At 39.0% G+C, this 13,199-nt stretch overlaps 1 protein-coding gene across 1 annotated transcript in view; it reads left to right on the top strand.

The window, feature by feature from the left end:
* Nucleotides 1-464: 464 nt before the first annotated feature.
* MEGF10 (multiple EGF like domains 10) overlaps nt 465-13,199 on the top strand; it is a 67,685-nt gene continuing 54,950 nt past the window's right edge. Inside the window, exons 1-4 of the mRNA XM_059492773.1 lie at nt 465-586; nt 3,312-3,413; nt 4,090-4,190; nt 9,125-9,217. Coding sequence (XP_059348756.1) covers nt 471-586; nt 3,312-3,413; nt 4,090-4,190; nt 9,125-9,217 — 412 coding nt within the window. The 5' untranslated portion in view covers nt 465-470. The remainder of the gene's footprint in view (nt 587-3,311; nt 3,414-4,089; nt 4,191-9,124; nt 9,218-13,199) is intronic.

Raw genomic sequence — 13,199 nt, 5'->3', positions numbered from 1 at the left:
AGCACTCCCAGCTTGGGTGTGGGATGAGGGACATGCAGGGCTCTGGTGCTGTGTCACAGCTGAGCCTGTCTGCTCCTGTGGCCCTGAGCGAGTGGCAGCCTTTACTGCAGAGCTCGGCTCTGGCTCTGGGAGTGGGCACAGCGCTCCCAGCATGGCTGAGCACTCCCAGCTTTTACTGCAGAGCTCGGCTCTGGCTCTGGGAGTGGGCACAGTGCTCCCAGCCTGGGTGTGGGACACTGGAGGGGACAGCAGGGCCCCTGAGGTGCCGTTTGCCACCAGCTCACCTCATGGGAAACGCCTCTGTTTGGGCTCTCCTTCCACAATGGGCATGGTGTTGCTGCTTCCTTGAAGTATCTATCCATTGCTTTACATTAATTATATGTGGGTCAACATTATTATCTTCTTTAAATTCTCTATGGTATTACTAATGTACTATTTCTTTTTCTCCTCACAGCCATCTCCTTGGAAAGATGGTTCTTCATTTCAACTCCCTTTTTGGCTTCCCTGTCATACTCCTGTACCACTGGATGGGTTCAGCTGTGTCTTTGAATCTGGAAGATCCCAATGTGTGTAGCCACTGGGAAAGGTAATGCTTTCCTTTTGGAAAAATAAGTGATGTAAATTCTGATATCATAATTTTGCTTTGCTTTGCTTGGCATGCTTCAAATTATTGAAGGCTTTTAGCTGTGTTTAAAAACAAGGGAAAAGAATTCATTTTACTGCATGGGCAGGTGAGTTCTTGGATAAGTAAAAGACTGTTTGGCAGTGGGCTAAATGCATCTTTGCGTTGGGGGTTAGGATGCAAAGTACAGTGGTACTAGCAATGTTACACAACCATCTGGGTACTAGAAGTGAGTAAAAATAGCTCTTTCCAATTTAGGTGAAAAGAAGTTTTACATATGCAAAATATAATTAACCATATTGGAATTTGGCCAAATTTGATTATGCTGATTCCTTCCTATTCAGCACTCACAGGATCTGAATTAAGATTTGTTGTTTAATTATTTTGATGAGGTTCAGAAATTTATAACATGCAAAATGAAATTCATCATCAATGTAGTTGGTCTGTTTGTTCATCCAATTTCATGTGAATTGCAAAAAGCCACAGTGAGTTGGGAGAGGTTGAGCCTCAAGCATCTGCTGAACTTCTTTCTTTGTGTGAAGGCTATGATAGTGAAAACAAGACTTCTGGTCTCATTATAACTGTTGTGCCTGTAATTGATCAGATGGTCCATGAGAAAGTCTTAATTTTCAGCGTTCACTTGAGGACATCAGTATTTCCTGCACTTAATGTAAACTCTGTTTTGTGCTTAGTCATGGGGAGTGCTGCTGAGCCACTGTACATTCATTTTTGATTATTGTGGCTGAATCTTTACAAAGAAAATTGAAACTTGTATTTCCTTTTTTATAAAGTCTCTATATTAAAAGAAAAGAACAAACCCAACACGTAAGAACACTCTTTGGGAATTTACCTCAGATTCATGTAAAGGATTTGGTGCCTCTGCCTCAGCTGCTGTGTACAGTTCATGCAAGAATGTGTATATGAAGTAGTCACCATATTAAATACCTGTTTGTAGTAGTCAGGAATTTGTCTACAGTGTTACTATCCTGTGTAGTGTATGCTTTGTTTACAGTTTTTGTAGCTGCAAGTGGTTTTGGGGAAAGCTACAACATAGTGAAAACAAAATGGGAAAATCCCCGAATATAATTATTTACACTACATAATGTAATTTAAAACTAGCCAATCAAAGTCTGCAGAAGGAAAAATATACCCAAAAATGCATTTAGCAAGCATGCCCACTTTGTTGCATGAACTTTTTTTTCCTTCTTGTGCTATCTCACAATCAGGGCAGAGCTCCGAATAAACTCAGTGCAACATTCATGCTGCTGCCCAAAGCAGGTGACAAAAGGACAGAAGTATGAAAGGGCAAAGCCCCAGGCAGAAGCTCCTAACTGCCACTGTCACTGATGTGTGCTTTAAATAAAAAACAGACCTCAGTCAGTGGTAAAATGATCTTTACAAGTGGTGAGAAGGGGTAGAGAGGGCCCTGCTGCCTCAGGGTGAGAGCACAGAGCCTCAGGCAAGCGCCAGCATCCCGCTGGAATTTTGTTGGGCTGGGACAGCTGGGTGGATTAGGGCTGCTGATTCCTGCTTTGCCTTCTTGCAGGAAAACGGAGTAGGGTGTGTGCAGGTAGGGGTGAGCGGCTCTGGAGGTGCTCCCCCTTGGCATAGATGGTGACAGCAGGATGAGGAGACCTGGCTGTCACCCTGCACTGGGGGCTCAGGCTCAGAGAGGGGCTGAGTGGAGGAGAGGCAGAGCTGGGTGAGCTGTTCAGTGTTCTGGCTGCTCCTGGGAATCAGTCCTGCTGCAGGAGCTTGCCACGCATTCCTGAATTTTCAAGCTCCCTTGCGCAACCCAGGACTGGCTGCCAGCACAAACAGCTCTCAAAGAGTTTTCTAGGATGATTCAATATTTTCCCCCTTTGAGACAGGGTTCTGCTCCTCTTGTGTCCTACTGACAGCTTTGGAAGCTCTCAGCATGGATTTGTTTCTAGGACACTGTATAATTGTGTAATTTGGCAAAAAATAATAGTAGGATTTTGTATAGTATTTCTGGGGGTGTGGTGTGGGTGGTTCTCTGTTAAAAATTATCCAGTAAGCAAAAGAAATTATGGTCTTCAGTATTCATTAATTTCTGATTGCTGAGTAGACTGACTGGTGGTGTGCCTGTAATGTAATTTTCCAGTAATTACTACTCAGGTGTATTTCTGTGTTAACATTCATTTAGTATTTAAGTGCACTGGATGTCTTCCTATAGGCCCAGCTTTTTTCTTGTAAAAACTTGATCCATATAGGGATCAAGTTTTTAAAAGAAATTTCTCAGAAAGTCCTTTTTTTCTATTTTGAGTGATAATAGAAGAAACCTCATTTTCTGTCTCTGTAACTAGTTGTTCAGTTATCTAGTTCATTAATAAAAGTTTCTACAGGAGAACACCTAAAATGCACTACTTCCATTTGCTGCCTGTTTGAGTTACAGCCATTCTGACTTTAAGAAAAGTCAGGCTGACATTACATTTCTTTAAATGTCGAGTAGTGGAATTTCATCAAATGTGTTACACAGTATAAACATGATGACTCTCTGCATGCTTATTTTTCTTTGCAAGCTTTCTGTGTCACTTTTTTAGGCATGAGTATTTTGTTATATTTTTTCCATTCTGTAACAGGATTCTGTAAAAGACCTAAGTAAATGAGACTGTACTAAAAGGACTTGCTTGATGATCTCCCTTTTTTCTCTCTGTCTCTTCCCCAGTTACTCAGTTACAGTGCAAGAGTCATATCCACATCCTTTTGATCAGATTTACTACACCAGTTGTACTGACATCCTAAACTGGTTCAAGTGCACACGACACAGGTGATGTATAAATCCTAATATTGTCAATTTGCTTATATTGTTAAAAATCTTGACTCAAAATCAAGCATCATATGTAGGATTTTTTAGCAGTACTGTCCACCCTGTCTAACTGCTGTGATTTGTGTCAGCTGGAAAATGCCTGTCCAAGCAATGTCACATAAATTTTAGTAGCAGGTTGGGGTGTACCATCCCATGGAGTGCCAACAGAAAGCAAACAGCTTGCGAAAAACTAAATTCTCCAGACCCTGCAAGGTGTATCTGTTCAGAAATATCACAGGGAACCCTTGTGTTCTGGGGGAAGTAAGTTTATGCTTCTTGAAAGAAAAGTGATTTGTTAAAGGAAACTTCCTGTGCAAGCAGAAAGCAAGCAAGGGTTGAGTGATTAAAAACTGGTGACATCTGTAAAGAGCATTTTCCTCAGAGGAATATGCCCATAAGTATGAACCATCACAAGTGAAAAATTCCCCATTCTTTTCCTGCTTTCTGACCACCCCTGAACCTAAGGCATGTCAGGAAACCCCTTGGACTCTTAAAATTAGCAACAGATAAATCAAGGCAACTTGGAGCACTTTATTTCTTTTCTTATGACACCTGAATGTTTTATAAGATGTGTAAGAGCACATCCTGTGGTGCTTCTGAGCCAAGGTATGTGACAAACACTCCTTCCTGTCTTTAGGATCAGTTACCGCACTGCCTACAGACATGGTGAGAAAACGATGTACAGGCGCAAATCCCAGTGCTGCCCTGGATTCTATGAGAGCAGGGAGATGTGTGTCCGTAAGTTCAGCTTCTTGTTACCATTGTTTTGGCTTTGAAACTGTGCTGACTGGTGTGACTCCCCTCCCACCTGATGGGTGGTCTGTGGAGGCTGGCTTGCAGGAGCTCAGTTACTCGCCGGCAATGTGTTTGCAGCTCTCGTTGGAGCCAGCTGAGGCTGAGCAGATGCAGGTGACAGGATGGTTGGATTTTAGGTGTCTGCATGGCCAGCCAGCTTTCATGTGGTTCTGGCTAATGACCGTGTGGAAAATGCGTTGTGCAAGCATCAGTGTTTTAAACACAAGGTTTAAAACCATGAGGGACGTGGAAGTCTTTTCTCCTTGGAGCAGACCCCAGCAGATCCTCATGCTGAGCCACTCTTGGGGGTACAGAGGTCTGTAACAAATCTTTAGAGGTCTCAGCACCTTTTTTGGGTGGCACATACCTCTGTCTAACCCAAAATTGAGAAAATTTGTGTCTGGGGAGTCTGGAGGCACCCTTGGCTCCGTTCTTTGTCTCTCTTGTTTGGCCTTGTGCAGACCTAGGGAGGTCTTAAAATGGTGTTTGATAAGAACGTGTTTTATGTCCTGGAATTTGAAAAGAAGAAGCTTTGATTCAAAACATTTTCTGCTTGTGCAAAAGCAAGGTCAAAATATTTTTTAGAAAACTAATATATCTGATAATAATAAACTAATATATCAGACTGGCAATGCTTTTAGCTTTTTTTTTGTAATATGTATATATTAGACTTACAAGAACCAATTTCGGACTACATTTGGTTATTATACAGCCTGTGTGAATAATGATATTTAATTTTTTTATGAGGTAGAATACTTTTTGAAGTGTGTTACAGTTTAATTCGTGATGTGATGACAGGTGTGATGGTGATTCTCTTATGTGACTGCAGCTTTTACACAGCTATAGCATATGTAGTAAATTCATTGTGTTAACACAATGACATTCAGAACCTGAAAAGTTCAAGTACCATTGGACATACTAATTTTTCCTGTTATTACATGAAAATATGCCTGATTATGGTACTCAGGACATACCTGCTCTGACTTCTGAAGTGATTGTGCAGTGCCTTAGACTTTAAATCATGTGAAAATACAGATCCTTCAGTGTAGCTGAGTTTGCAGTTATTTGACCTTGGAAGAAAGAGACCTTCAGTCTTTATCATCTCCAGCTGGAGCATTTTCATTACTGCAATTTTATTTCCATGCTGTGTAGATTATTTTCTTTACCTAGTGGAAGGATGTAAGGTGCCTCTAAAAGGCTAAAATTCTTGTGTTGCTGTTGACATTTTGTTGTTTGTTTGTTCCTTTATTTGACTTCTCAATTTAGAAAGGTAAATTAGAAAAGTCTACTGTTTAGATAGTTTTTGTATGACTCGACATTGCATTAATTGAAATTTCATTGCTGCTTCTCAAAAATAATAGGAATCTGTGTCATTTTGTCTTTAGGTGGGTTGACATGAAAGTGTATTTTAATTTTAATTCCAACATTATATGCAGTCAGTACTTGGACTGTTTATAAGAGTGTAGTTATCTTGTTAGTGAGTACTAATTCACTTTCACTAAAAAAATGTGCTTTGTGCTGTCCTCATGAAACTCCTGTTCACAGAGGGTATAAATAATGCACAAATTTCTCACCTCTGTCTCCACTACTGCCAGCAACTCTGTGGAGCAGTAGGTGAAGTGGACTTCAAGCTGTTATTTTAGTCTTAGGTTTAGACCTGACGCATTTTCTGAGATATCTAAATGCAGTTTATATGCGGATACAAAGGCAGAACAGTAATTCTGTGAAGTTGTGTTAAGGAGCTGAATCCTGGCAGAGTGGGTGACTGAATTTCTTAGTTACTCCAAAGAATTTCTTGCCACTTGTCTGCTACTATCTGTGGCAATCCCTAGGAGATTTGGCATATGAATACTAGGCTTAGCTACAGACTAGAAACTTTTTCAAAAAGTGCAATTTTTTTTTTTTTAGCGTGTTTCTGAAAAGGAAGATTTCAAAGGTTTTAAGACATTTTCTAGTGGCTTTCTTGAAGATGGACACACAAGCAAAGGCTGATTGTTCCTGGCAGCTTGAACATTTGCCTCACTTAGTTTCTAACATCGTAGTACATTTCTAAGCATCTTAATGGAGAAGTTTTTATCAATCTTAATACTGAATTTCCTCAAAACATGAAATAGGAAATGCACCATCCATCTTAAGGTATAACTGGATATCATTCACTTCACTAGCAGTTAGCCATCAAGCACAGGAAACAAGGATCAAACAAGAACACTGTATGTTCTAGCATACAGTGTAAAAGTGAAGGATATATTTGAAAAAAACATGTTTATAGTGTTGTTTAATAGATAATTTATTTTTTCCCATGACAAATGCTTGTTTCAATTAATTTGGAGGAAGTTGGAGCTAAACCTTGCAGTCATTTAATTTATGTGCATAATTACATAGGAAGTGTTTCAATTTTATGTTAACTGATTTATGGCTGGCTTTTCAAAGTGAAAAAGAAACAGATCCTAAAATGCATGCATAAACTTACATCAAAGACAAAAATACATTTTTTCAAGTTTTCTTTTTAACATCGGATAATGAAGGCAAGAGTGTAGAAAAGATCTTGAAAGAACAATAAGGCACAAAAAAAGGGCAAATAAGATGTAAAAGCCAATGTGCAAGACTAAACCCAGATTGCTTTTCTTACAATAATTGAGGTTTTTCTTGCAAAAAAAGAAAACATGGCAATTGCTGCCAGGGAGTTTTTTCACACTCATCAGTAAAAAAAGAAGACCCTTCATGTTAAGTTTGTCACCTACACCTGCGTATAAGCATTTTTTTTAATACCATGCCAAACAATTCAATAGAAAACCAACAGAAAGTATTTCATCTGTTCCTGGTGTTATTCACATCTTTTCAGCTTCATCTAGGTCATTTTTCTGTTGTCCTCACCTCTTTGTAGCTCTGTGTAGTAAATTTGGACACGGTTCTCTCATCCCCATGTCCACTGCAATATTCTTTTTTAACATGTGCTGTCTCTTACAGATGTAGGATTCACTTGCCAAGAATCAGTTAGCCCAGAAGGTGTCTGGAGAATAATTTCTTTTGGTTAGGGAGTAGGTTTTTGTGTTTATCCAGAGTGTGGCTCCATGTTCTGAGCGCGGCATGAGGGGCAGTGCAAGGAGCTAGGTCTGGTTTCTTGCAACTTCTTTATTTTTCTGCTCTGCTCCAGCTGCCTCACAGAGGAGGTGGTGGAGCGTTGCCTCATTGTATGTGGGGCTCGGTGCTCAGAAATGCGGGCTGGGGATGTTTGCATTCCCTGGGTCGTTCCTACGAGTGCTCGCACTGCATGTTTACAGTGACCTGCTCCTGCCTCACGGCTTGCTGGCAAGGGTTTCACACATTTGGTTTGTGGAGAGCCTCAGGGCCCAAGGCAGCACTAACTAGGAAGCAATCTCCAAAGATGCAAGTGATTCACGTCAAGTTACAAGACTAATGGAAAATTGTGATGTATTATTTAAACTCAGTCTTTCCGTAACACGTAAATAGGCAACAGCGCTCTGTGTTGATGCCTTACTTCATCAAATGTTTAAAAATTATTATTGTCCCTGTTGATTTCTAATGAAGATCATTTTAATGCACATCTGAAAAGCAGCTTGTTAGAAATAGTTGAGAATTAAAACTGAAGGCTGTAAAAATAAGCAGTTAATGGCTGGGATCCCATATAATCAAAAATTTTTATTTTATTGATCTTTGTGTGGTTTTCCTTTTTCTTGGACACACTAAATGTAAAGATGACCAATGTGCTTCATCATCTTTTAATTGAGAAAAGCCCAGAAGCTGCAAGTGTTTTACCTAAATACCTAATTACTCTAGAATAGTTTCAGTCATTCAGAACCCCAGTGATTCATATGTAGCCCCATGAAACTCCTTTTTAACATCTGCTTTGTCTTTTTCCCTTTGACTTTATATTCATTTATATAGCAGTCAGATTTCCAGTTTCTCTGGAAATGTTGGTACAAAGAAAAATCTCATCCTGCACTCATTTTCTAAGTTTTATTGTTGTTTAAAGTGGAAGGAAATTATTACAGCACATGTATTTTGGAAAATTAGGGGTACTTTGTGATTAATATGATGGCAGCAAATTGTTGCTGATCAGAGGTTTTTCCTCTTGGGTGTATTATGTTTTGGCATTGATAATGCTGGATATCAAAGTAATTTCAGTTTTTTCTTAGATGTTTCAATCAAAAGGTCTGTTTCAAAGAAGGACTTATCTTAGAAACGTGTTTGCAAATCATAAAAAAGAAAATAAATTTAAGTGCACCCTGTTTAGCGCTTAGAATAAAGGTTGCAGTGATTCATAAGTTTTATATGTCATGTTTTACTTCAATCGCTGTCACTGTTTGTTTTGTTCTTCAATTGAACTGTGCAATCATTTGGAAAAGTTGATACTAAAATGTCGGTATGTTGCAAATCTTACTTTATCCATGCTGTTGCAGAAGAGCATTTCTTTGGATGCCTGCTGAAGTTCCCCTCTTTTTTCTTGGCATGAGGGTCACAGGATGGCTGAGGTGGAAAGGGACCTGTGGAAGTCATCCCATCCAAGTTCAGGCAGGGCCAGCCAGAGCCTCTTGCCCAGGACCACAGTCAGATGGATTTCCAGCCCAGATCATACTTTGACTCTTTTTTCATTAAATTTGGACCATTTCCTCTGAACTATTTGCGTAATACTAACACATTTTTAGCTGGATTCTTCAAACTTAGGAGAAATGGAAGAGACTGAAGTGAAATATATTTTTAATAGATGCCACCAAATACACTGGTATTTATTTTGCTTTTAAGAGGTACTTGAGACACGAAAGAACTGGGTTAGGACTATTTTAGAGTATTTTAAAGAATATTTTTCCCAGTGGTAGGAGTTCTGTAATTGTTTTTTTTATTCCCTTCTCTGACAGCTCACTGTGCTGATAAATGTGTGCATGGCCGTTGCATTGCGCCCAACACCTGTCAGTGTGAGCCTGGCTGGGGAGGACCCAACTGCTCCAGTGGTGAGTTTTCACCTGCTTCTGCCTGTCTTGTACTCTTTCCGTGGCGTTGTCCTCTCTTTTGGGCAGATAATCATCAGTTCTGTTCTGGGCTTCTGCTCTCTGATCAGGGCTTTTTTCTGAGTTATCAGGTTACTCGGTGTAACCTGATTTTTCTTCATTTACTTGCAAACACTGTTCTCATGTAGCAGCACTAATGAGCTTTCTTTTTTTTTTTTTTATGTACTCGGAGACATGCAGATTGCACAGTATCTGGAGTAAAGACATAGTTTTATTTTACATGTAAGAAAATCTCACAGTTTTTACTTCACTAATGTGTGAAGTTTGATGGTGCCAAGTCACATTTAAAAGCTATGAGGAAAGCCTTCCTAACAACTCTGTCCTCCTTTTTCACTCTGACACTGACTCAACCATTTTTCCCTTCTCTCTTCACTCCCTGAACACTCAATGTCTTTCCATTGTACTCTGGTCAAATTTCTCCCACTTCCTTCCTTCTCCTTTCCCTTTGCATGTGCAGGAGATGAGGAGAGTAGAATTGTGTGGAACACAAATCATTATCTTTTCTTCTGAAATACAGTTTCTCAGAGTAATTTTCCAATTCATTATACTTCTTTATTTATTCCAGCCTTGTGGCTATCTTTTTAAGATCTTTAAAAATGTATTTTTGAGGCTAACATAAAACCACATATTTTGATACAATCAGGTTTAAGGTGGGTCTCTGCTAGTGATTGTGCAGTTGAAAGAAATGTATTTTAGCCAACAATAAAAACAATTGTATTTACAAGTTAAAGTCCATAGACCTTGTAAATCTCTAACAAACAAATTGCAAAGATATTACACTTCTAATTTACTTAGTACATGATTCCTATAAAATTAATAACTCCCATTATCTTTCTTTTAAAAAAGGGGAAATGTTCTTCAGTTTTCAAACGTTGCTATCATAATTCATCTGGAACTGATCTGTTGCTCCAGCATCATATTTGTTGGCATGAGGAAGAATTTAACTCTTTTAAAATTAACTACATTTGTTATGTAGTTTTTTTGCACGCTTACATGGGATTCATGTATAGCTCCAAAGAAACACTCAAGTTTTGCATAAGGCATAAAACTGAAAGAGCCATTGTTTTTTCACAACGGAGTGTTGCTGTAAGACTGGTCTTAATCTAATGTACTGAATTGTCAAAATAAATTGTCAAAACATGCTATCTTTCTTTCTGAAAACCTTATGCATTAAGCTCTTCTGTAACTAATCAAACATGCAGAAGAAATGTGAATCATTAGACAGCACAGATTGCAAAATTACTGTTATTTACTGAGATTTTCAAGCCTGAAGGTGTGCTTTAGATGAGACAGGAACCTCTTAATCTGCCTTTGGAAGTAACCCTTCCTCTCGCAGGATTTCTGTCTGGTATGATTCACTCTAGGTACACCTCCAGCTCTTTTCCTCTGCTTTTTTCTCAGCTGGTTGCCTTTTGTGTACCTTTGAACAGTGATCTCTGGAGAGGCTGGTGATCCTCTAAAGGCTCCTGAGTGACATTAGGGCTCCCTGGAGCTGCCAGAATTCGTTTGGGATTACTGCTGTAGCCCTAGGAGAAGGGGTTAGGCTGGGGAAGGGGAAATTTCTGTGCACGTGCTACAGGAAGGAACATTTGTTCTGGGATTTATCCCCTTCTGCGTGCACAAACCTGAGGAAGTTGCTGATTTCCCCCGTTTGTCCTTCTGAGCTTGAGAGCTGACGTTTGCTGCTATCTGTCCATGATCTCCTTATCTGAAGAGCTACAGCACAGGTCAAACTGAATTGAGGAGTAGTGGATAGTGTTGGAAATAACAGAAAGTGAGAGGGGCTTGGCTTTCTGAGCTTTCTTATTGCTTGCCCTACACAGAAGATTTTGGCGCTCTGCCTTTAGTTGTATTTTCTGCATGATCCCCAACTTGGTTTTAGCTTTAGTCACAGAAAGGTGCAGTGATACAAAATAAAGATATGTGCTTTTTTTAAAATAATGGTTTTTTATATAGCAAGTTATTAATTCAGTAGGAATATGTGCATGTTGCCCTACTGTAATAATGTCCATCAAATAATCATTTTCATTACTTACCTGAACGGTGGAACCATTTTTGAAAGACAGGCCATTGTCTTTGCAAAGCAAAGGTTCAGGGATTTTATGGCTTGTGATGACCAGATAAAATGCCCTGTCTCAAAAAGAGATATTATCCTCACAGTGTGAGGTATTAGGCCAACTTCCAGATGCAGTCATCTGTTCATTTTCATGGATTCACACATACGGGAAGGAACTGTTCTACCCAGGGACCAAACATTTTATAAAACTGCAAAAAGAAACATTTTCTTCCAAATTGCTGTCCCATCTCTATTGGAATTGTTTATTCTCCTTACAAAGGAATTTTATCTGCAAGTATCTGAGAACAGATTTAGTCCTGTTACAGCATCTGCCAACCCCCAAACTGATTTTTATCTGTTGTTTCTCAGGAGGGAATAAATTTTTTGGGTGACTCCCATTTCCTTTTGTAGCAAATATTGCCTCCTTATTGCTGTGACTCCTTGCCAATTCCTGAATGGTTTAGGTTAGTGGCTGCTCTCAGTTTAGGGAGAGGAGGCCTAAGGTTTGACTGGAGTGCTGAGCCTGTCTTTTTTCAGTGCTCACTTCTAACCCAGACTATAACTCTGCTCCTCACCACATCCTCTGCCTTTCTGAAAAAAATTACATCCCAGCTGAGTGGGAAGCAGGATTGGATCTATTCTTCAGCAAGGAAAACCTGAGTTGTGGCTTAGCAGTTTTGTTAATTAAATAATGTTTCCTTGGGGAACATTTCTGCACAAGGTTTAATTTTTCTTCAGGTGTTTTCTTTTTATTTAAAGGAAATAGAGTGTATTAGACAGTGTTTGCTTGCAGTGAAAGTCAGTGTGGGGTCGGTCAAGAAAGTGATGATTATGTGGATATACCTGAGAGGAAACACCACTTGGATCAAGAGATCACTCCTTTGCAGAACATTACATTCTGGTGGGAGAGATGACAGTCATGCAAAACAATTTATTCCAAGACAGATTTAGCGACTGAACACAATAGTCAGGATAAAGGAGTGGACAGAAGATGTGTTGAGTGAGAGGAGCAAGTGAATCAGCACAATCCATAAGTTTTCGGTTCCCCTTTGAAGAAATACTTGTGAATTCCAGGAATAGAAGTTGGTAATTTCTGGGCTAGGGACAAGTGCAGTATTAACAAAAGTGCATAGAGTGATAAATGTAGGTTAAACAGATAGATTTTATTGAAGAACAAACAAACTGACACAAACTTTTGCCTCCCAAACGAAACTGTTTTCTCCAATTTTTAACTGGCACGTGTGTGATTGGGTTGTTTTTAAGAATGCTTTTGAGTACAGGTTGAGAATAGAATAGTCTTCTGTAGAACTTGTGCTAATAGTTGAATTCTGTGCTAATGTCTGTGTAGATGTGGAGATGATCAAACCCTGTTGTTCATTTGTAATTTATGTTTTCTGCTCACACTCCTACAACACTACTTTATCTCTATTTATAAATGTTATTTATTTATATTATTTATAGATATGTGGTATTATTTATATTTATACTATTATCTATATTATAATGGATTATACATGAACCTGATTGTCAGTTTTGGGTGAGTGTGAAGTTCAGATTAATTTCCTTTACATCTATTTATATATGTTATTTATTTATATTATTTATAGATATGTGATATTATTTATATTTGTATTATTGTCTATATTATAATGGATAATACCTGACCTGATTGTCAGTTTTGAGTGGGTGTGCAGTTCAGTGGGTGTCCTGTCCACAACCAGGACACTCACTTTGTTTTTTTCTTCTCATGCCTAGCAGTCCGCAGATAATTCCTTCAAAATCAATAGGACACTTTCTGGATAAGCTGGAGCAGAGGCAGAAATCAATATTACACTGACTAGTCTGAAATGGTTATAGCCTTGTGATCCC

This window comes from Ammospiza nelsoni, chromosome Z, assembly GCF_027579445.1.
Source record: "Ammospiza nelsoni isolate bAmmNel1 chromosome Z, bAmmNel1.pri, whole genome shotgun sequence".
NCBI classification, from domain to species: domain Eukaryota; kingdom Metazoa; phylum Chordata; class Aves; order Passeriformes; family Passerellidae; genus Ammospiza; species Ammospiza nelsoni.
Note: the sequence above shows the minus strand (reverse complement) of the source record. Positions and strands in the feature narration are given on the sequence as shown.